This window comes from Schistocerca serialis, chromosome 5, assembly GCF_023864345.2.
Source record: "Schistocerca serialis cubense isolate TAMUIC-IGC-003099 chromosome 5, iqSchSeri2.2, whole genome shotgun sequence".
Taxonomy (NCBI): domain Eukaryota; kingdom Metazoa; phylum Arthropoda; class Insecta; order Orthoptera; family Acrididae; genus Schistocerca; species Schistocerca serialis.
This window is the reverse complement of record NC_064642.1, coordinates 239087734-239113700: the sequence shown is the minus strand read 5'-3', so window position 1 is coordinate 239113700 and position 25967 is coordinate 239087734. Positions and strand designations below refer to the sequence as shown.

The 25967-nt window shown below is 40.6% G+C and overlaps 1 protein-coding gene and 1 pseudogene across 1 annotated transcript in view; one reads left to right on the top strand and one right to left on the bottom strand.

Annotated features, from left to right (window-relative positions):
* Nucleotides 1–19555, top strand: part of LOC126481862 (venom allergen 3-like) — a 92369-nt gene extending 72814 nt beyond the window's left edge. Inside the window, exon 4 of the mRNA XM_050105821.1 lies at nt 19078–19555. Coding sequence (XP_049961778.1) covers nt 19078–19306 — 229 coding nt within the window. The 3' untranslated portion in view covers nt 19307–19555. The remainder of the gene's footprint in view (nt 1–19077) is intronic.
* A 5315-nt stretch (nt 19556–24870) lies between these two features.
* On the bottom strand, nt 24871–24988 carry LOC126482630 (5S ribosomal RNA; annotated as a pseudogene).
* Nucleotides 24989–25967: the final 979 nt, after the last annotated feature.

Below are 25967 nucleotides of genomic sequence, written 5' to 3'. Positions count from 1 at the left end.
CTTGGCATTTCTTATTACACTTGTAGTCATTGATGCAACCACTGACTTATGATCACTGATACCCTCTTCTACATTCACGGAGTCGAAAAGTTCCGGTCTATTTGATGCTATGAGGTCTAAAACGTTAGCTTCACGAGTTGGTTCTCTAACTATCTGCTCGAAGTAATTCTCGGACAAGGCAGTCAGGATAATGTCACAAGAGTCTCTGTCCCTGGCTCCAGTTCTGATTGTGTGACTATCCCATTCTATACCTGGTAGATTGAAGTCTCCCCCTATTACAATAGTATGATCACGAAACTTCTTCACGACGTTCTGCAGGTTCTCTCTGAGGCGCTCAACTACTACGGTTGCTGATGCAGGTGGTCTATAGAAGCATCCGACTATCATATCTGACCCACCTTTGATACTTAACTTAACCCAGATTATTTCACATTCGCATTCGCTAATAACTTCACTGGATATTACTGAATTCTTTACTGCTATAAATACTCCTCCACCATTGGCGTTTATCCTATCCTTGCGGTATATATTCCATTCTGTGTCTAGGATTTCGTTACTGTTCACTTCCGGTTTTAACCAACTTTCCGTTCCTAATACTATATGCGCACTATTTCCTTCAATAAGAGATACTAATTCAGGAACCTTGCCCTGGATACTCCTGCAGTTTACCAATATTACGTTAACTTTTCCTGTTTTTGGTCTCTGAGGACGGACGTTCTTTATCAACGATGATAATGTCCTCTCTGGTAAGCCGTCAGGTATTTTATCGTTTCGCCCAAGGGGGGGTCCCTCTAACCTAAAAAACCCCCGTGTGCACGCCACACGTACTCTGCTACCCTAGTAGCTGCTTCCGGTGTGTAGTGCACGCCTGACCTGTCTAGGGGGGCCCTACAGTTCTCCACCCAATAACGGAGGTCGATGAATTTGCAACCATTATAGTCGCAGAGTCGTCTGAACCTCTGGTTTAGACCCTCCACACGGCTCCAAACCAGAGGACCGCGATCGACTCTGGGCACTATGCTGCAGATATTAAGCTCAGCTTGCACTCCGCGTGCGATGCTGGTTGTCTTCACCAAATCAGCCAGCCGCCGGAAGGAACCAAGGATGGCCTCAGAACCCAAGCGGCAGGCGTCATTCGTTCCGACATGTGCTACTATCTGCAGCCGGTCACACCCAGTGCGTTCAATAGCTGCCGGAAGGGCCTCCTCCACATTACGGACGAGACCCCCCGGCAAGCACACCGAGTGCACACTGGCATTCTTCCCCGACCTACCCGCTATTTTCCTGAGGGGCTCCATAACCCGCCTAACGTTGGAGCTCCCTATAACTAATAGGCCCGCCCTCTGTGACTGTCGGGACCTTGCCGGAGAATCGGCCACTGGCCCAACAGGCGAGGCATCCTGTGGTGGCTCGGAAACGATGTCATCACCACTAGGAAGCACCCCGTACCTGTTGGAAAGGGGTAAGGCAGCTGCCACGCGGCCAGATCCCACCTTCGCCTTTCGGCCAGGCACGCGCGAGCCCACCACTGTCCGCCATTCACCCTGGAGTGATGGCTGACCGGTAAGATGCTCACTGCCGGAAGACGCAGCGACATCAGGGGTTCCATGTGATTCCAAGGCCACCGAAGTAGGCATAGGTCTCACCACAGTTGCCCCAACGCCACTACGAGCCGACGCCTGCGCCTCGAGCTCGATGAGCCTAACAGACAAAGCCTCCACCTGCCCCCGAAGAGTGGCCAATTCTCCTTGCGTCCGCTCACAACAACCACAGTCCCTACACATGACTATGTTTACCCTACTCTATACGGTGACAAATTCCCAAGATAATCTTCTGATGAGCTACTCTGATAATCAAGGAACACTCACTGAAATACGAGACGCGAAAACTACGCTAGGTTTTCCCAGAAAAACTATTTAAAGGCTAAGCGCAGCAAATAAGTACAAAAACGCTTTATACAAACAGTACTCGCTGCTGCTGGTGCTCTCGCTCTGGCTGTCACAAGACAACTGCTGATTCAAGTGACTAGTGGCTAACGGACGCGAAACAAACAAAAGACGGTTTTAGGGCGCTTTCTGTTCTAAACGATCAAGAAAACACTAAGAAATCTAACACGAAAACTACGTAAAGTTTTATCAAGAACTGTTAGTTACTATGCAGAGCAGATAAACACAAATAGAATCCCTTCCTTAGTGGAAGGTCGTAAACAAAATGCAAAATAAACGCTTTATACAAACAGTACTCGCTGCTGCTGGTGCTCTCGCTCTGGCTGTTACAAGACAACTGCTGATTCAAGTGACTAGTGGCTAACGGCCGCGAAACAAACAAAAGACGGTTTTAGGGCGCTTTCTGTTCTAAACGATCAAGAAAACACTAAGAAATCTAACACGAAAACTACGTAAAGTTTTATCAAGAACTGTTAGTTACTATGCAGAGCAGATAAACACAAATAGAATCCCTTCCTTAGTGGAAGGTCGTAAACAAAATGCAAAATAAACGCTTTATACAAACAGTACTCGCTGCTGCTGGTGCTCTCGCTCTGGCTGTCACAAGACAACTCAACACAACACTACCTTTCACAATGCCTGACAGATTCCAAACCAACAACCTACTTCATAGTCACCATGACTAACTACATCCTACATTCTCCTTTGAAGGCATTACCTACAAACAAATCCAAAGTATGGATATGAGCACCCACATGGCACCATCCTATGCCAACCTATTCACGGGCCATCAAAAGGAATTCTTCCTGTTCACCCAGAACCCCAAATCCCTCACCTGGTTCAGATTCACTGATGACATCTTTGTGATCTGAATCGAGGGTGAGGACACACTACACACATTTCTCCAGAACCTCAACACCTTCTCCCCCATTCGTTTCACCTGGTTCTTCTCAGACCAACAAGTCATCTTACTTGATGTTGGCCTCCACCTCAAGATGGCTACATCAGTACCTCTGTCCATATCAAAGTTACTAACCAGAGCAATACCTCCACTTCAACAGTTGTCACCCATTCCATACCAAAAAGTCTCTTCCATTCAGCATAGCCACCCATGGTCATTGCATCTGCAGTGACGTTTGGTCCCTCTCGATATATACTGAAGATCTCACTGAAGCCATCACACACCTTAATTATCCTCCCATACTTGTACAAAAACAAATCTCCTGTGCCTTATCTTTCCAGTCTCTCAAAGTCCCACTGTCCAGCCAGAGAGGAGTATTCCTCTCATAACTCAGTACCACCCAGGACTGGAGCAACTGAATTATGTTCTCTGTGAGGGTTGCAGCTACCTCTCGTCATGCCCTGAAATGAGAAATGTCCAGCCCACTATCCATCCCACCGCCCCCCTTCCACATTGTTATTCTCATGTTCACCAGACCTACACAATATACTCTTCCCCCCTACACAACCGCTGCTCCCATGACTTAACTCATGGCTCATACCACTGTAATAGACCTAGATGCAAGAACTGTCCCATACAATCTCTCACCACCACCTATTCCAGTGTGATCACAAACATCACCTATCCCATCAAAGGCAGGGCTATCTGTGAAAACAGTCATGTGATCTACAAGCCAAGCTGCAACCACTTTGCTGCTCAGTGTGGCTACAGTTGCCTGAGACTGCCATCATGTGTGTGTGTGTGTGTGTGTGTGTGTGTGTGTGTGTGTGTGTGTGTGTGTGTGTGTTTTCTATTTTTGATGAAGGCCTTATGGGCCGAAAGCTCTATTTGTGACAGTCTTTTTGTTGTGCCTATTTGCGACTCAGCATCTCCGCTGTATGGTGCGTGGCAATTTTCCTTTTCATAATATTATTACATTCCATCCTGGATTTTTTGATTGTTTGATTAAAGTAATAATACTTATTCCTATGCAAGATACATATTTTGGATTAAAAAGTGCATAACCTATATGTTCATATCTAGTTACTAATTTTATACTGTCTTCTGGCATACACAGTAACCACTTCTCTGCATTGTTCTTACTGTGGAATAAGATCCCTTTGTACAGTTTCCACTGGTGACTAATCTTTGTATTGTTTTGTTGTAAGTTAACAAAATGAATCCTGAAATGTGCATCTTGCCTTTGTTCTTTTTCTAAATTGCAACCAAAAATTCTAATGCCTTTCTCGTATTTATTACCATTTAAAAAATAAAGTTTCCTCTTTCCTTCACATCCTGGTTTGACTGAAGGTCCACAGGTTTGATTGATTGATTGATTTCTTTATTAATCCATGTAACAATTTACATTGTGTGGATTTCGTCAGCAAAATCATATACAATACAATATACCTACAATTATACACATAAAATTAGTATTTACACACATTTTTGAGGTATCTTAAATTAGTTTTATATCCTTATGTAATTTGTAATTTTCTTATAGTACTGTACAATTTTTGATTACATATCATAATTATTTCCTCTTGTATTACAATGCAGGCTACTTTAATTACACTACATGTTTTAATTCAGATAGTCCGTTACTGCGTAATAACTTTTATTTAATAAAAAAAATTTTAGTTTTGTTTTGAACTGTCTGATTGTGTCAATATCTCTTATTTTTTGGGGTAATTTATTATATAATTTAACAGCATTGTACAACAAGCTCTGCTGAGTTTTAACTTTATTTTTCCTCTCTAGATGCAGATTGAATTGGTTTCTAGTTTCATAGCTGTGTACTAATGAATTTTTCATATAGCAGTCAATATTTTTTTTTACATACATAACACTTTGAAAAATGTATTCACAGGGGACAGTTAGGATTTCCAGCTTTTGGAAATGTTCAAGGCAGTGAGCCCTACTGCCACTCTTGGTTATTATACGAATTGCTCTTTTTTGTAATTTGAAAACTATTTGAATATTTTTACTGTTGACTCCCCAAAATATTATTCCATAGGTAATAACAGAGTGGATATAAGAAAAATATACAGATCTGACACATGTAGTATCACAAACTGCAGTCAGAATTCTCAGAGCATAGCATGCTGTAGCGATTCTGTTACTAAGTATTTTAATATGTTCTTCCCACTTTAACTGACTGTCAACATGCATACCAAGAAATTTTGTGTAGTCTACACATTCTATAGTTTCATTGTTTAAATTAAAGTTGTTAAAGTGTGGTAGTCTAGACAGTGTACACGGCACTATGTTATCTTGTACTGTTACGTGTGTAATAGAAAATACAAACTTGTGTAGAAAAAGAGCCCATCTTGTAAGTGTATTATACTGAATAGTTAGTTTTTAGCAGAAACATCAATGCTCTTTGATCACTGTGCATTATTTTTTTCCTTCCTCGTAATAGGTACTTCAATTTCCTCAACACCCATGCTACAGATACAGTTTCTTTTTCTGTTATAGTGTAATTCTGTTCATTTTGTGCTAGCACTCTACTAGCAGAACCTACTGGCCTGTGTTCTGTTGTATTGAATGTATCACATTCCTGAAATAAATGACATCCGAAACTGTAAGACTGATGCAGCTACTGCTAGATGGATAGACAGAACGAAACTTGGGTCACCTAGTAGTTGCAAGTTTGTTGAAATTTCTTTTATATTGTTGCAGTCCTCTTTGCAATGTATGTTCCAGTTCCATGTTGTGTTTTGTTTCAGTAATTTCATTCAATTAGGTGCATTAAGCACTGCATTTGCAGGAATTTTCTTTTAAAATTCTACCATTCCTCAATAAGATTGAAGTTTGTATTATTAGAAGATTCTGGACAGAGTTTAATTGCATCTGGTCTGTGTGTATCAGGCCTAATTCCTAATGTATCTTTAATTTGTCCCAACAGCATAACTTCATTTCTTCTGAATGGTGATTTACACCACATAATTGTAACACCTTGGGATCTTAATCTAAGGAAAAATTCAGCCAAAGATTTCCTTCCATTTTTTGAATATCACTACTGTATCACTCATGTATAAGAACATACTAGCCCTTAATTCATCACCTATTGACTTTTCCAACACTCTTATGAATACTGATATGAAAATATGTAGACCAAAGACCAGGACTTGAAATTGATATGATCATCCTTCATATAAAAATATTGTACATTTTTTTTATCATTATACAGTGCAATTTGCCAGTAACATACTGTTAAATCCATTGTACTTATGTACTTCGCCTCTGCAAACTTTGTTAACATTTCCTCTATTATAGGTGGCCTATTATATTCTAGCTGAATTATTTTGACAGTACATGCATCTGATACCAATCGCATGGTTCTGTCTTGATTTTGTTTAACAACGACTAAAGGATTGTTCTACTGTATCAATATCTTCGTAGATACCAATGTAGAATATGGTCTTAAACTGTGTGATCAAAAGTATCCAGCACCCCCAAAAACATACGTTTTTCATATTAGGTGCATTGTGCTGGCACCTACTGCTCGGTACTCCATATCAGCGACCTCAGTAGTCATTAAACACCATGAGAAAGCAGAATGGGGCACTCCACGAAACTCATGGACTTTGAACGTGTTCAGGTGATTGGGTGTCACTTGTGTCACGCATCTGTATGTGAGATTTCCACACTCCTAAACATCCCTAGGTCCACTATTTCTGATACAGCACAAAAGCATACAGTCCGATCTCATCTGTTGACTGACAGAGACTGCTGACAGTTGAAGAGGGTCATAACGTGTAAAAGGCAGACATCAATCCAGACCATCACACAGGAATTCCAAAATGCATTAGGATCCACTGCAAGTACTATGACAGTTAGGGGGGAGGTGAAAAAATTTGGATTTCATGGTCGAGCGTTTGCTCATAAGCCACACATCACGCCGGTAAATGCAAACGATGCCTCGCTTGGTGTAAGGAGCGTAAACATTGGACGATTGAACAGTGGGAAAACGTTGTGTGGAGTAAGAAATCACGGTACACAATGTGGCGATCCGATGGCAGGGTGTGGGGATGGTGAATGCCTAGTGAACATCATCTGCCGGTGTGTGTAGTGCCAATAGTAAAATTCGGAGGTGGTGGTGTTATGGTGTGGTAGTGTGTTTCATGGAGGGGGCTTGCACCCCTTGTTGTTTTGTGTGGCACTATCACAGCACAGGCCTACATTGATGTTTTAAGCACCTTCTTGCTTCCCACTGTTGAAGAGCAGTTCGGGGATGGCGATTGCATCTTTCAATACGATCGAGCACCTGTTCATAATGCACGGCCTATGGCAGAGTAGTTACATGACATAACGTGCCTGTAGTGGACTGGCCTACACAGAGCCCTGAGCTGAATCCTATACAACACCATTGGGATATTTTGGAATGCTGACTTCGTGCCAGGCCTCACTGACCGACATCGATACCTCTCCTCAACGCAGCACTTCCTGAAAATGGACTGCAATTCTCCAATAAACCTTCCAGCACCTAACTGAATGGATGCCTGCGAAAGCAGAAGCCATCATTAAGGCTAAGGGTGGGCCAACACCATATTGAATTCCAGCATTACAATGGAGGGCACCACGAACTTATAAGCCATTTTCAGCCAGATGCCTGGATACTTTTGATAAGACTGGACTGTGAGGTATAGTCCTTAAAGTACAAACAAAATCTTTAATAATTCCTGATCTCATAGAAAAGATATTTATGTGTTTGTATAACAAAGTAATGATATCTTCTTTTTCATTTTTATTAAGGTTTTTTCGGACTTAGTTATGATTTTGATTACATCATTTTTGTCTACCTGTCAATCATAATTGCATAATTAGTGTTTGGAATTTTGGCCTAGTACATCTTCCATCATAAGAGTTAAATATACATGTATTTATTTTTTCAAAGTATATTCTAACTACTTCTTCTTGTCTATGATTATGGGTAAAAGTACATTTTAACTTGCAACAATGAATATTGGTTGCTAAAATGTTGTATCATTATAACTTGACATGTACTGGTTTACCCATTATCTCTGTTATCTTTACTCGTGTTACTGGTAGTCTAGGGAATACGTTCAATAAGTTATTTCATTCCAAGAAATAATTAACTGTTACCAAAACATCACTCCCAGAATCTAAAGTTATTCATACTTTTACATTTCCTAGTACACCTTTCAGTTTTGGTTTTATGTGTACTTTTATTGATCGTATATTCTCTGTTCATAATTCTTCTGTTAATTTATTGTCATGACCACATCTAACCAAACTTGAGGCAGTTTCTTGTGGCTCATTTTGCATTGCTTCAGAAGTGTATTATTTTTTCCTTCCCAAGTTCATATTATTGTTGAACATACTATTCTAATACTTTCTTTTCTTATTTCCCTTTCTGTATCTATTTCAGGACACAAATATGATCCTGACTGTTGTGTCCCCTGCATCCTGCATTTGTAGGGTCTTCGCTAGATACAAGGGAGCCTCATTACTGTTATGTTGGTTAGTGTAGCTGCTAAAGTTATCTGCTTGCCATCTTTCTGACTGCCTTTTCACTACATCTACATCTCCTAAGTATTATAATAAAATGTTAACTTTTATCCAATCCTTTCTTACTAGCTTGTCTCTTACTCTCGATGATAACTGACAAATGTTTAAGTGCTCTTCTCTTATTGGATCATCTAAATACTTCGCCTTGTTAATATGCCACTCTATGAAATCCCTACAACCATTCCAGAAACTACTATTATACGATTTTTAAGCAAAAAATTGTATTCATAATTTCTTTTCTGTACCTTCACTCCAGAATTTAGCTTTGAAATCAGTTTAAAAATCATGATAAGTTGTAACATCTTCTAATTGTAGCATACCCCATTGTGCTGCATCACTTGTCATATGACTTACTATTGTTAATTGTCAAAGATTCTGGTAACATACACTGAAAAGATTTAAGAAAGAGTACAGGATTAATTTCTTCTGAAGGTGTAAATCTTGGGAATTTTTGATTCAATACTTCACTTAGTATCGCAGTACTTACTTACTACTACACTCCTTTTTGACAATCTTCTACTGGATTCCTTGATTCTCTTTATGTTTCTTCTAAACTTAAAGCATTACTGTGTGACCCTTTTTTGTAATAGTAATAAAATTCCTGCTGCTATTTGTTGCTGAAGCTCCCTCACAACTGCAGTTGGTGGGAACATTGACTTGCTTTCAAAAAATCTGTGGGCTTCATGTGCGCTTCTTTACTCTCTAACTCCATTTCTAGTTCACATTTTTGCAATTTAGGTTCTAATTCATTAATAATGAAGTACAAAACATGTATATTCTACTTCCTTATTTACTTAAAAGTGTTTTAGTGCCTGATAATTCACTTCCTAAAGCATCAGTTCTTCGCAACATTTTGTCCTGTTCTGTCTTTATATTATGTACTTGTTTAAGTTTACCATCTATGATTTCCTATTGATTATTTATTTCTGAAACATGATCAAATCCTAAGATAAACCACGTTTCAAATCTGTCCATTCTTCCGTTCGAAACATGGTGGTACCTTCCGGGCAGGCCACTGCCATGATAATACCCGTCAGGCACTTCCCCTTTCATTATATTTCGGTGATTATCATACAGTTTCATTCATCTTAGGTGTATCTAAATTTTCCCTGATTGATAGTAATCTGGGGTACTATTAGGGTTAGGTAAACCACTGATTGATCTCATATTACTAGCATGACTTGAGTAGCAGTAGTATAAATAAACATGGCTATAGAGACAGATTTTTGGATGCTGGAGGTGACCATTGCATTAGGGCCAGCTTTCAAACTTTACCCAAGCAGCAAGCGAGTTTGCAGAGCCTTCTCATTGCTAACCTGCCTTTGTAGTCACCGAAACTGCAGTGGTTTATGGGCCGCCATTCTGATGGCCGGCCTTGTTCCGCTAGAGGCCAAGCAAGAGGTTGGGAATGCCATTGCTGATTGCAAAATGACACTTCTCTAGAAACTGGCAGCACTGGGCATCCTGACGCCAGCCTAACTGCTTTATTAGTGAGTGGACATGGTGTAGGAACCTGATCTCCTTATGCCGTGTGCGAGTCCAGGTAGAGTGGCACTAGGCAGGCACCCAGCTAATGTGATTATTACAAGAATAGCGTACCTTGTGAGACAGGACAATGAATTTCTCTGGATGTCACATTTGTTGGGCCATGGTAGGTACGAGAACATTGGGGGAGGGGGGGAGGGGAGCAGCAGGAGAGGCAGGAACTTCAGGAACTTGCTTCTCAACTGTCGTGCAGTACAGTCACTAGAGCTCTTCAGTTTCTATGGGAGAGCAGTTAATTGTAAAGACATCCGGACACCTAGTCGAAACTTTATATTTTCACGTATGTGAGACAATCACCAGCAGACGTAGGGTCATATCCAACAGTACGGCGTTTCGGCAGCGCCCACACGCTGACAACAGCATCTCGTCTTTCACCGGCTATACTGGTTTTGTTGTGCAGCTTCGGCAAACTCAGAAGCCTATCAATCGTTTTCACAACCATCTTTTTTCATAGCAGCCTTGTAATCACAGTAGTCACTCCCAGTGTCCATTGTATGCTTAATTATATTTTGGTGCTAGAGAACAATCAGTGAAACGTTACATCAGAGTGTGTTTGCCTAGATTGACATCTTTCCACTCACAATAGCCAGTCTCATTTACACATACGTTCCAATTAGGTTCCCCAAGTCTATTGCTAACCAACCTGAGTTCGTGTTGATGATATGTTATACAGCTGAAGTTTATGTTTATATGTTTGTTCTCTCTTGACCTTGATATTAATTAACAAATCTCTTTGTGATACAGCAGTTGCTTGTTGTCAATTTTTCAACAACACCCATTCTCATTCCCTACGATGTCATTTATTTTGTTGTGGGTTTCAAGGAATTAAATTAAAGTATGTCAAGTTATCCAACTCGGGGGTGATCCACACTGGGGCCACTAGTCAGATTTCCTTGCGCTATTGAGGAATGTGGCACCTCTTGGGTGTGGTGGTTACAACTTTTTAGTCATTTGCAGATGGAGAACTGCCACCACCACAGGCTAGCTCGCGTGTTGGTGACCCTGCTAGGATCGATTTTCCCCTCGGTTCCCTCTGATAAAAGTAATCATTATGTAATTACATTTGTGTTTTTCTTTTTGCATTTCAGTCCAATTTTTTTAGTTCTGAGGTAGTACTTAGAGCTGGCACAGATGAGAAAAATTTTTTTTCTTTTGTTATGTAACATATTTATTTTTGTTCATGTTTTGGTTTTGTGGATTCTGTAGCGCATAAACAAATTTGACAGTTCAGTGTTGCTACCTGTGGTGCAAAAACTCTTCTTTTTGTGGGGTAATTGTGTGTTTTTGTTTAGTGTATTTGGGAGTCAGATACTATTAGGTGTGCTTACATATGCATAGTTTTTGTTTTGTGTTCGGTTTTTTTGTTGTTCTCTTTTTGGGTCATGCAAAATAATTTCTTTTTTATTCCCCATTGCTGTGAATGTTGACAAGGAGAAAAGCGAAGTTACTTCGTGGCCAAAGTCTAGTAGACTCAGGAAATCTGATGGAACATGCTAATAACGGTGACGTCAACCCTTCTGGTGACTTGTTGGAAGGGCTTCCCATAGAGCAGTCAGGCCCAAAGGCGTATGATAGGCATTCGGTCCTCAGTCCTGATAGATGATGCACAATCAGAACAGGGAATTAACAGTCGTGACGAGTCTGATGATGGAAATGATCATGGTCATTTAGACATATTAGTCAAGAGTAGAAATTCAGAAAGGGAGATAGAAGGCAGACACACAGTGCGACACCAGTGCAGCTGCGCTCAACAATCATGGGTTGCTTCGCCAATGGCTGATACGCATTATGAACTGAAACCTTACCCAATCTTTGCTCTCCTAGGTCAGCTTAAGAAGCAGATAGATTCAGAAAGAAAATGGAGGGAGAGGGCGATCGCATTAAAGGAGCAGATTGGTGAATGAATGATGAGTTTGGGGCAAAACTTTCTGATGTACACAAACTGAGGACGGAGGCAAATAAAGTTGCTCTCCTTGCCCAAAATGAGGCAGCAGGTGTGAAAAAGATTGCTATTGCTGCTGACAACAGAGCAAAATGAGCGAGCTCTGTGGCAGACAAAAGTTCAAAAGTCTTGGCACAGGGAAATTTGGCAGTGATGACCAACACAGAGAATATTGCCAAAGTAAACGATCGACTAGCCCAAGTAGGGGAAAAGTTGCAGACAAAGACTTAGAGACCTTGGGCGGTGGAACAATTACATAGCTGTGAAGCTTCAACGACACGAGCAATGCCATTGGGTGGTTCACGGAGCAGTGCATCCTTGATGGGGGAATCGTTATCTGGCATGTGTGAAAGCTGGGCCAGTCTTGTGTCTCTGGTGGTTCTGTAGGGTGCTTACCACTCTTACGAGTGCTTATGAGAGGCAAACTCTCATAGCATTCCACCTATCTTCTGATAAGTTTCTAGTGCATATGGGCACGCCCTTGGTCAATGTGACAGTTTTCTGTGGTGTCTTTTTCAAGTGTGCTTAGCAGCGCCTGAGTTGTGTGAGCTGAATTTGGATTTGTGAAATGCTAAGTAGGCCACCAAGCCCAACCTCACCGCTGTGCATTGGGTCATACTTTTGTGTTGTGAGAGGTTGGTGTCACCTCCACGTTTAAATATGTGTGTGTGTGTGCAACTTCTTTGTGGAGAGAAGATAGTGAGGAATAGTGAGTCGCACCCCAACAACAAAACCGAGACACAGGACTGGACTGCATATTTCTCATGCATATCAGTTACTTCCCATCGAAGCAGTAGTTCTGTTTTATTGCTTGTGTTTCTTGGCTCTTGGTATAACTGAACATGTCTGGAAGTTTGTCCGGCTTTCCTTGTGGAGTTTCAGAGTCAGCATTTCGTCCTCGAGGTTACGGGAATACCTAAAGTGGTTAGGCCGGCGCCAGGATGCCCGGCGCCACCAGTTCCTAGAAAAGTGTTATTTTGCATTAAGCCACGGCATTCCCACCCTCTTGCTTGGCCGCGTAGTGGAACAAGGCCTGCCCTCAGAATGGCGGTCCATAAACCACTACCCTGCCAGGCACATGGCCAGTTTTGGTGACTACGAAGTCAGGCTAACAAAGAGAAGGGTCAGCAAACTCGCATGCTGCTCGGGGAAAGTTCTAAAGCTGCCCCTAATGCAATGGTCACATCCAGCGTCCAAAAATCTGTCTCTTTAGCCGTATTTACTTCTACTACTGCTATTCAAGTCTGCAAGTAATCTGAGCTCAATCAGTGGTTTACCCTAACCCTAATAGTCCATCAGATTACTGACAACCAGAGAAAATTTAGATACACCAAAGGCATATGAAACTGTGTGATAATTGCTGAAACAAAATGAAAGGGGAAGTCCTGACGAGTATTACAATGACAGTGGCCTGCCCCGAAGGCACCGTTGCCTTTCATTACGCACCACTCACAGTAGATCATTTTTCGCCATTTGTGGCTCACTTATGGTAAGGGATAGTGTGACACAACATAAGGAAAATGTCTCAATTAAAACATCATAACAGTCACTAGTCACGGTGAAGCAAGAATGAAAGAGGGAGCCTGGTCTCCTTATCCCACGTGCGGCTCCAGGTAAAGTGACATCGGGCTGGCACCCAGCTAATGTGTTTATTACAAGAACAGCCTACCGTGTGAGATGGGATGATCAACTTCTCTGCATGCTATGTTCCTTAAATGCCACCACGCCTCACCAAATCAGTGCCCACTAAATCGTTTTATGGACGAGATGGAGCTTTTTTTTCACTAGGAAGCTGCCCTCATCTTGTGAAATGCACCAGGGGTTTGGCTACAGGACCTCCAGGCATTCAGAGAACAGAATATGAACTGCACTGCAGTGATTGGTTGAGGAAGATCGGGTCTCCTTGCTAGAAAACATGATTGGCATTGTAACAATGATGGGCCATGATAGGCTTATTTGAGAACATTTGGGGGTGGATGGGGGGGTGGGGGGTGGGGGGGAATGGCTGTTTATCGCAGGGTTTTGCACAGTGCAAGAGGCAGGAACTTGCTTCTTGACAGTTGCAAAGTACAGTTGCTAAAGCTCTTCCATATTTAGTTTCATCATCTTGATTTTTAATATTAAGAATAAAATACATATCTGCTCTACAGCAGTCATTGAACCCCTGACTATATGAAAAAATTTCTCAAGTCTTGATTTAATGACAGTGTCTGCTAAATCAGTATTCTGGTAACTTGGAATTACAATTGGAATTTATGAAATGCAATGATCTAACGACATCACTGGCCAGTGCCACTCTTCTAGGATTATTTAGCCACGTAGTGCAAGTCTTTTATCCAATACCATTTTGGTGACATTGTTGTTGATGATGATGATGATGATGATGACAACACAGCACCCACTCCCCAAGAAAATAAAATCTTTGTCCCAGCCAGGAATTGAACCTGGACCCCAGCATTGCAGTTAGACAGGGTAACCACCTTTTTTCCCCACAAAAACAGTGACAAAAATGACTAGCTTACAAAGGAGTGATATGAATAAGGTGACAGCTTATTGCCATAATCATTTACAGCATTCATAGAATGAGGAATGATATTCAATATTTAACAATAGCAGCCTGAGGTTCCTCTTTATCAATTACCAGACCCAATTTAATCAATCAATTAATCCTTGATGTACGCACCTTGGTCTCCTCCAGGCAAAATTATTTTGACAGAAGGGCAGTCCCGAACAGCAACACCACAAAGTACTTCACTGCCTTGTCATTTTTGTCAGTTTCAGACTTCTAACAGCACCCTTAGGGAGTTCAACATCTTCCTTTGTAACAGACACTAAATGTTTGCCATCATATTCTTGTATCTGCTGTAATATTGATTAATTTCTCATACGTGAGTTGTGAGGAAGGTTAGGGTCGGGAACACCTTGCAGGAGCAGTGGGGCCTTTCCATGGCACTGCTAGTGCTTTGTGGTCTAACCCATCCACTCTTGATAAGAAATCCACATGTCCCTAAAATCTACCCATTCTGTTGCAGACAATTCATATCATGTTACCATATTTCGTATTGTGGTTTGGGTACTTAAGCGTTTTTTGGAATTCAGGTTCCATATAGATTTTGTACTCAAGACATTCATTGCTTCCAATATTGTTAAAAATGTAGCTGGTATATGTCACTGTGTTATTTTTTCGCCTGAGGGTGGTAACTTGCTTCTGGTCTGTAGAAAATGTTACTTGGTACATTGTTTGTGGAAGTCCTTGTTATCTGAGCAGTTTTCTCCTGGTCAGCCTCCAGTTGATAATTCTATCTCCACATGTGTACCGATGAGGCACAGTATCAACAAGGTTGCATTTACTGCAGAGGTTATGTCAGCTACTGAAGTGGATACTGAAGTGGATCTTGGAGTTTATTATACATTGCCTATACATAAAATAGGGTATTAGTCATTAGCATGTGCCTTTATGTTAGGCTGACTTCCAGTTCAGACTGTGAAATTTATCCAGTTAAACAACTAGCTATTAAAACAAGATATAACAGATCTTCACAATATTACAATATATTATGTTCAAGTCATTTACATTCCTTGGAGTTACGTATAGTGCACCAGTCTCTTTGTTGCACTTGCAATGACATCAAGTGCAGCGCGACAGTTCTCGTCACTGTATGGAGACCATAAGTAATACCTCAGGTAAACAAGTAGAACAACCACCATGGAACGTGCTCCATAATAAACTCTCATATGTAGTATAGATAGTTCTAATCCTCAAAATTACCTTTCTACTCAACTTTACCAATCTGATGATTTAGTGCCTTTACTTACACTTATGTCTTTAAGAAATCATGTTTGTGTCCACATCAGATACTTCCTGTAACCACAAAATCAGGTGGAAGGACCCCTTGCAGCCTGAACATTGGTCATAGGTAGGAATCCCTGAAGTCCTCCTAATGGACTTCTAAGACAATAATATTCTATAAATCATTTTCAATATATTTTCTATCTGTATACATAGGTTAATTGAAAAATATTATGTTTTTGTGAAATGGTGATGTGTTGAAACAAATTTAATTTTATATATCAAGAATGAAGCAATGAGTGAAAATATGTACCAACACTGGAAATCGAACACGGGTTTCCTGCTTACAAGGCATGTGCATTAGACACTACGCCCCCTTGGCACAGCGATTCACACAACCGCATGGATTACCCTGGCATGCCTCCATTCTCAGCCCAAACACTCACTGCTGCCCCAGGTTACTTTCAATTTCCATGGCTACTTTCAGTTTCCACTTACATATCAACATAATTGCTGAGGCACTCCATGTTCTGGAACAGCACTTCAGCATCGAATGTAAACGGTGGATCCAGCTTGAAACCCAGTTGCAGGTACTTATACAAATTATTTGTCAAATTTATGCAATACTTGTAATGATTACAATGTGTTATCTGCTAGTTGGTTGATTGCCACAGAGAGTTGCAGGGAGTTGCAAAAGGCAGCCCAGCCCCAACGGTGTGAGGAGCCATTTGGGGGGGAACTTCTGTGAAAGCAAAAGTCATGCAAGGAGGTAAAAAAGGCTTCAGGGTTTTTTGTAATTGAAAGCAAAATCTTCTCATATAATGATATATTTAATAAAGATCCTAACTGCAACAGTTACATAAACTTGAGAAGGAAAGAATACGAAACAGGCAGAAGTGAAAAACAGTAACACTGCATATGACAATGGCTACCTCATAACATGTTGTCAAGTTGGTAATGTTGGCTGCAGCTAAAAACAAATGACTACCAGCTGAAACCTTCAGACTTCTACCTATCAAGGACTATGGAGCTGAATGGCCAGCTTACCACTAACATACGTAAACAAATAAACAAGCTACAAAATTGACCAAAGCAATGGCATGCCTTCATCTGGGATGATACTTGAATTTAGCAGTTATTAATAAATAGACTTGGACTCAAAATCTTGACCAGTTATATCATTCACTGCTTGATAGTGAACACTGAAATGAAACATAGTGGGATTGTAGAAGAGTGCTTTGGAAATGTGGGTAGTGATTAGTCAGTGATTCCTGCTTTAAATGCACAGAAATATAAAACTGTGCACTTCATAAACCTCAGAAAAGTAGTATTTTGTGACAACAATATCACCGAGTCACAATTAAAATCAGAGTCAGCTCATACAATTACTTGGGTCTAACAATTTATGAATATCTGAGGTGTAATGATAACACGGGCCCAATCGTAGATAAAGTGTCCATCCAAAAGTAGGGTGCTGGGAAAATGTTTTCAGTCTACAAAGGAAATTGCTTAAATGCACTTATGCAGCCATCCTTGAATGTTGCTTAATTGTATGGAACTCATACGAACTAGGACTAAAAAATGATACTGCATGAATACAAAGAACAGTAGTATGAATGATGACAGGTTTGTTTGGCTCACTAACTGAATAATCTGATTTTTCAGACATTTTAAGACAGTCACCAACTGCTGGGGGAGAGCCTACTTACAAAGTATTAAGAGCAAGTATTAAGTGGAGAATCAGGGGATACACAGAACTGACAAAATTCATGGGATAGCAATGTGCATGTATAAAGGTGGCAGTAGTATCACATACACAGAGTATAAAAAGGCAGTGCATTGGCAGAGCTGTCATTTGTACGCAGGTGATTCATGTGAAAGGGTTGCAATTATGGCCACACGATGGGAATTAACTCACTCCGAACGTCGAATGGTAGTTGGAACTAGATGTATGAGACATTCCATTTCGGAAATTGTTAGAGAATCCTATATTCCAAGATACACAGTGTCAAGCGTGTGCAAAGAATGTCAAATTTCAGGCATCACTTCTCACCACGGACAGTGCAGTGGCAGACAGTCTTCACTTAATGACTGAGAGTTGCGGCGTTTGCACAGAGTTGTTAGTGCTAACAGACAAGCAACACTGTGTGAAGTAAATGCAGGAATCAATGTGGGATGCACGACAAATGTAGTATTTTGAACCATGCTGCAGAGGACTATGGCAGCAGTAGGCCGCAGCAGTGTCTTTGCCAATAGTACGACTTCGCATGCAGCTCCTCTCCTGGGCTCACGGCCTTACCGGTTGGACCCTAAATGACTGGAAAGCAATGGCTTGGTCAGATGAATGCTGATTTCAGTTTATCAGAGCTGGTGGCAGGGTTTGAGTGTGGCACAGACCCCATGAAGCCATGGGCCCAAGTTGTCAGCAAGGTACTGTGCAAGCTGGTGGTGGCTCCATAATTGTATGGGCTTTGTTTACATGGAATGGACTGGGTCCTCTGGTCCAACTGTACCAATCATTGACTGGAAATGGTTATGTTTGGCTGCATGGAGACCATTTGCAGCCATTCATGGACTTCATTTTCCCAAACAACTATTAACTTTTATGGATGACAATGTGTCATGTCATCATGCCACAATTGTATGCAATTGGTTTGAAGAACATTCTTGACAATTTGAGTGAATCATTTGACCATCCATGTTGCCTAACATGAATCCCCTGGAACATTCATGAGACATAACTGAGAGGTCAGTTTGTGTACAAAACCCTGTACCAACAACACTTTTGCAATTATGGACAGCTATAGAGGCAGCATGACTGAATATTTCTGCAGGGGCTTCCAATGACTTGTTGAGTCCATGTATCACCAAGTTGTTGCACTACACCAGGCAAAGGGGGTCTGACATGTTATTAGGAGGCAACCTATGACTTTTACCACCTCAGTGTAATCCGCATCACCACAAGTGTCACTCAGGTAGCGACTGTGCTGACAAGATTGAACTAACTGCAGTGTTCACAGTCATTTAAACAGTCTTTCTTCACACGGTCGATGCATGAATGGAAGAGGGAATAATGCAATATACTTCAATCATTTGCAGAATATTTATGTAGATGTAAACAACAGGAAGAGATGGTGAGCAGCCTCAAATCATTCCAGACAGTGCCACTTCTTTGCTAATTGTTTGTATTACTATGGATTTTAATTGCTTATTCATTTGATTCATTGTGCATGAGTAGGGAGGGTATTTGAACATGTGCAGCAATTTTTTTCTCACAGTATCCCTTCATCCGTTTCCTACTCTAATTCATTCATTCTTCCATCCAACATGTGGAGAACAAAGTCTCCTCCTAATTGTGTCTACTTTTAATATGTTGCAGATTCAGTGCAGCAACTGGCCATTATTCACAAGTTGTATGGGCTGTCACACGCTACATTGGGTGTGGCTACACAGCATTTACTGAACCAGGTGGCTGGACTTCACAGTTGTACGTGTGCAACTATGGACCAGCGGGGAATTTCATTGGCCAATCTGTGTACATCACTGGACAAAGCTGCTCCAGATGTGCCAATGGCTGTCATAGCAATTATACTTCACTTTGTGCTTAGTGGTTATAGTTTGTTCAAGCCTAACTACAATGTATCTGTGTTATAACAGTACTCTGTCTGGCACACCCAACTACTGTCAGCTGACAGTGGATGTCAAATAACAAGTGATGGTGGTGGTGAATGTCACATAATAATTCAAATTTGTTTGTGAAATTGTCAGTTATTATTCTTGTATTGTTACTGGTATTACTGATTTGTATTCTAATCAGCATTTGTGCTCTACATACCTTAAACTGTTAACACCTAAAATTAATAGACACCTCAATTGTTTTTAATCTTCTTATAAAAATTAAAATGCTGGAAATAACTAGTAATTTTCTGTATTTATTGGATCAGATAACAGTAGCCATTTAAATTATCCTTGTTTTATGTTGCAAGAAAAATGCTTCCAAACCAAACTGGCTCACCTTTATCCATCTGTATTTGTGTGGACTCAAAACATGTAATTATACTGATTGAAAATCATTTGACATATAACATGTAATGTTCACTGATGAATGAGTTATCTAAATTGCAACAGTATAATGCACTAAGGGCAAGATGTCACTGAAACTGCCTTTTTATACAGATTGCAGCAATTCATCGTTTTATCAAAACAAGACATGATTGTCTTACTAGGATAACCACAACTGTTCTTTGAATAAAAATATGGCATTTCAGTCTTTGATCACTATTTTTTTATTTTCAGTAACTGGTTTCAGGCTAGCTGCCTATCTTCAGATCTGTTAGATAAAGTTAAAAATATAATTAACAAGAGAGATTATATAGTTACTGATAGAATTATCTTAGTTTACAGAACATTATTTCAGTTCATGGTGCACTCAAAAAAGATTATGTAAATGTTATTTCTTTAAAAATTGTCTTATTATTAAAAAGTATATCTGCCATTAATATGTATGGTGATAAAGCAACCTCTTAGGACATTTGCACAATTTCTACAGATATAAGATTTTAACAGATTAAAAATTACTTTAGTTATGACAGTGAACCAGTAGTTCTGTACTGAAAGGTTACTCTGTAACTGCAATATATGGTACATTTGCATTTTAATTCATTCTGAAAAAAAATTTTGTAAACTAAGATAGTCTATCAGTAACTATATAATCTCTCTTGTTAATTATATTTTTAACTTTATCTAATAGATCTGAAGATGGGTAGCTAGCTTTAAACCGGTTATTGAAAATTAAAAGAATAGCAATCAAAGACTGAAATGTCGTATTTTTATTTTTCGTTTGGTTATGGTACTGAGACACATTCATTAACATGATATCTGCATGGAAGAAAGCAAACATTATTGATGACAGCATTGAAAGTTATACCTTGACAACTGGTACTCTTAGTTTGCAACATTTCAACTATTTACAAAGTTTTTAGAGGTTTTTACAAGTTGAGTGAAAGGTACAAATACTGCATCTTTATATAAAAGGGCTCCCTGCAGTGGGAGCTAGCCAGGTTACACTAGAGGTCAGTAACGAAGTGAATACAAGTCCAATGTTGCAGGTTGCACACATCAGAACTCAAGGCATCACTTTTACTCTGGTGTTCCCATCATTCTCACTATCATTCCGGGAGTATGACAAATCTGAGAAAAGTGGCACTACGGTTTCTTTAGACTGATGAATTGTTATCTCTGTGACAAAAAAAGGTACTGTTGTGTATTCTTTTCAGAATGTCAACTTGCGTTTATAGGCTAATAGCTAGTTGTATACTTTATCATTCATTTGTGTAACTTCTTTGAAGACTATTGTACATTTATTTTAATAACTGATCAGCATTTAGAGAAAACACTTCATCCTCATCTCCTGCTTTCTTGCACTGTCATCACACACTCAGTAACATGCCAGAAGTGTGTACATGTCAACGTAATTGTTCTACTCTCCGAATAGAAAATAAATAGCCCCATTAAAAGAAATTTCAACAATCTTTGAAAAATGCTTATATATACATACAAAAATATATACATATAAAGAGAGATATGTGCGCACACACACACACACACACACACACACACACACACAGATATAAAGGGTATTACAAAACTATATCAACAAAGTTTGATGTCAACTATTTATAATATGTATAGTCTAAGCTCTAGTAATTTTAATATATATACTTAAAGCTATAGGTGAGAAACAATATGAATCATCATCTAGCACAGCAGTCATGAGTTAAGGTGCAGAGAAATAATAAAGAATAGAATAAGGAAATTACCTTTCATTTTAAATGTCTGTAAACATAGCTTCTACAGTTATAATTTCAGTTACTTTCATAACTTAAGTATGAGGGAGTAGTTATTATTCATATTGTTATAGGACATATTTTTATGCTTTTATTTTACTGAAATTATGAATAATGTTGTTGAAGTATATTTCACTTGAAACTTGCCTTTCAATTGATAAAATGGACAAATTGACTAGTCATTATTGTTCATATGGCTTAGACAAGTATGTTCCAAGCAAGGTCTTGAAGTGGGAATGTGTGGAATTGCTGCTTACAAGTTAGTGGTGCAGTGGGCCCATTTTCTTGCCACACCCACACACTGTGCTCTGGGTGTAGGATGTGGTGATGGTAATTGCCAGAAAACATGACTGCACAATGGTATATTTATTTGTGGCAAAGGAATACAAAATAAATTAACAATATTTTCTAATAATGAAAGTCTATGCTCTTGCGATCGCATGGCCAGTAATGGGCATTGCACAATAGATGTGCTTGAATGCTGTTCATGGAGGGTGAATACTCCTCAATGATTGAGCTTGTGGTCTGATAGTGTAACTGTGGGAGAACCAATGGACATACATGCACTTGGAGCTGATAACCATCTTCTTATCCTCGAGCCGTTGTGTACTTTGCAGTTGCAATTTAACAAGACAGACTGCATATTCTAATCCCATCCAATGGCTGATGCACATATGGGCTGTGTCATGTGGTGTGACTTCATTCTTCCACAGCACAGGTGGTTGAAGCAGATACAAAGTCCAGCACTTGTGACGTAGTCTGCCAGCAACTGGCACACGGGTGCTCGGTTTTGCCTGTAGTGGGTGTGGTCCAGGCGACTGCGACGGCTGCTTAAGCAAGGTGGGTGGAGACTGAGCCACACATGGCAGTGCAGTGGCAGCTGTCAGAAGCTGGTGCAGCTGCAGGTGTTGCTGGAGGGCCTTCCTGTTAGTAGTGGTGCAAGCGGCTTGCTGTTGTACTCGATGTAGAATCCTTTTTCACTGCAGGTGATCACGTGGTGTGGCCCCAAAGTAGGGCAGCCAAAGTGGTGGCTGTACCACGTTAGTGCACAACATGACGTGTTCAGTGCATCAGATCAGTGTGCACAAATACTTTACTAGTGCCATGATGTGTCAGTGAGGATGGTTGAATATTGGCCATAAGGATGCTCAGACATTCTACCAATAGCAGCATCAAAGCATTGTGGTGCTTCCTCCATGAAATCTCCAGGAATAGCGAGTTGTTTTCAATAGATGAGTTTGGCAGATGAAGCACCAATCTCTTTCTTCAGTGATACTGGTAACCTGAGCAATACCAGTGAAAGTGCTCGCATCCAGATGGTGTCATGGCAAGTGAGAGCAGCTTTCAACTTCCTATGGAGCTGCTCCACCATGCCATTAGACACCTAGTGGTAGCTAGTGGTTCTGTGTAACTGCACACCACACCGTCGGGCGATGTGAGCGACCAGCGCACGGTCAAATTGGCATCCTCGATCTGGCGCATCCAAAATGTGGCACCAAGGTGTCAATTAAATTCATAAGTCATAGTCTCAGCGGTGATGTCAGCTATGGGCATTGCCTCTGGCCAACGAATCAAATGGTCCATGATTGTTAGCAGATACTGGCTCCCATTGGACAGAGGAAGCAGGCCCACGATGACCATATGGACTTGCACAAAGCAGCATGTCATGTCAGGAAAGGCGCTGACAGGTGCAAGGGTGTGCTTCCCGGCTTTGACATATTAGTATGTGGTGCAGGTGTGTGCCCATTGACGGCAGTCTTTCTGGCTTTGTGGTCAGACAAAACAAAATGGGATTAGTGATACAATAGTGTTGACACCGGGGTGTGATAGTCCATGGACATGATCAAAAGCTTTGTGCTGGAATTTCTCCAGGAGAAATGGGCAGAATGTGCCTACAGACACATTCCACCAAATCTTATGGGTGGAGCCAGGAATGGGCTCTAGATCGTGTCATAGGCTGCTGGAGACACTGTGACAGAGGCTGTCCAGTTGAGCATTGCTCTCCTGTTCTTGGGCAACGTCCTCAAAGCTCACAGAGGAGAGACAACGGCACCAACTTAGGACATACAGTCAGTGAATATATTTCATTAAATTTCATGTATACAGCCATGCAAACATTACTTCTTCCACTGGTATTTCTGCCACATACCATCCCACCATCTTCAGAGTGAGTTGCAAGACTGACGGTAAGGTGCCAAGCATCGCGTTATATACTCCACTGTGATGGTACTTTGCATGCTGGTTGGCAAGCACACCAAGTCCTTTCATCCATACATGTATTTTTTCATCATTTGAAACTTTCCTACAGGAACGGGTATACAGAGTAAAAGACATATTACTATAAACAAAACTAGGTCTACTTTGAGTCTTCGGGTCAATTCCACAATGCCATGTCTTCTAGGCAATGACATCTCGGTCGGCAAAAGATTCTAGTCCACGTAGTGATGCATTCTCACAGTGGACAATTGCGAGTGTAAACCACCCACTGCCAGCTGCTCCAGTTGCAACATCGAGTGAAAAATTAACTCGACATCCACGAAAAAAATAGGTCCATTAAGAATAACAGATTCACTTATTGATGTATGTTTGGTGGTGGTAATACCTTGATGACTTTTTTGCAATTTAATTATACCGAGAGCCAGATTCCATGCCTTATCCAAATTAAAACCATTATCTCTATTTATCATGTTATTGGTTAATCTAATTTCTATTGTTTCCTTGAAAATAGAATCCTAAAAGGAAGAGGTGGATGTTCAAATCTTCATGTCACTGTAGTTCATCAAATGGCCCACATCTACACAATGTTTAGCCACAGCCGAGTGGTCTAACTGTAGTGTGTGTATCTTCGATGTTCCATGCAGCTCTCATAATGGTGTTTGTGTCTGACCTATATAAAAAAAAAACTAAACTCCGCCCGAACAGGCCATGAAGGCCCAATGGTACCAACTGGCCACTATGTCGTCTTCAGCCCACAGGCATCACTGAATGTGAATATGGAGAGGCATATGGTCAGCACACCACTCTCTCTGTCGTATGTCAGTTTATGAGACTGGAGCCGCTACTTCTCAAAAATGATTCAAATGGCTCTGAGCACTATGGGACTTAACATGTGTGGTCATCACTCCCCTAGAACTTAGAACTACTTAAACCTAACTAACCTAAGAACATCACACACATCCACGCCCGAGGCAGGATTCGAACCTGCGACCGTAGCAGTCGCGTGGTTCCGGACTGAGCGCCTAGAACTGCTAGACCACCGTGGCTGGCGCTACTTCTCAGTCAAGTAGCTCCTCAGTTTGCCCCACAAGGGTTGAGTGCACCCCACTTACCGACAGCGCTTGGCAGACCGGATGGTCACCCATCCAAGTGCTATCCAAGCCCAACAGTGCTTAACTTTAGTGATCTGATGGGAACCAGTGTTACCACTGTGGAAAGGCCATTGGCCTGACCTATATATGACATATCACAATTACTGCAAGGAATCTGATACATAACTGCCTTGTGAAACAATCAATTATCCTACGGTGCACCCTGTGTAGTAATATCTTAAGGACACTTACGGTTTGTGAAAGCTGATGGCAGCTACTGGCACGTAAGTGGAGATTAGTATGAGTTGGTTTACTATATGTAGCATGTCCTAATGTGTTATCAACTTTACAACAAACGAAAACATAAAAAAAGGGGGGGGGCATCTACTAATACTAGTGTGGATAGAAATACCACCTTGGTGGAGTATGTAAGGCCACACTTGGCACATTGCTGTCATTCTTGCGACTCACTTTGATGATGGAAAGATGGTACATATCTGAAACATCAGTAGAAGTTGAAGTATGTGTCATAGTTCTCCACAGACATTTGTCATGTTTCTGGGATAGACAATATCTTTGCCTTTTTAACTTCTCACTGCATTAAATTTCAGGGGTGCAGCTGTGCAAAAAAAAAAAAAAAAAAAAAAAAAACGAGCCTACCAAGTGTCAGATCAGATTTGCAACCGGATTCAAGACTTTTTTGCAGATAGAACTCGCAAGTCTCCCCTCACATAATAAAATCAACAGATGTAAAGGTAATTTCCATAATATTCCAAGGAAGTGTGATAGGTCCATTACTGTTTACAACGTATATAAAAGATTTTGTAGAAAGTGTAAGAAGCTCTTTAAGACTTTTCACGGATGATGTGGTTGACTACAAGAAAGTAGCAATGCCAGAGGACACTACTGATCTGCAGAATGATCAACAGAGAACTGAAGGATGGTGCAGTATCTGGTAGTTAACCCTTCATGTCAATAAATGTCACAAACTGCATGTACATAGCACAAAAAAGCCACTACTGTAAAACTACATTATTGGTGACAAATTGCTGGAAACAGTGTCTACCATAAAATAAGTAGGCGTAGCTACACAAAGCAACCTCAAGTGGAATGAT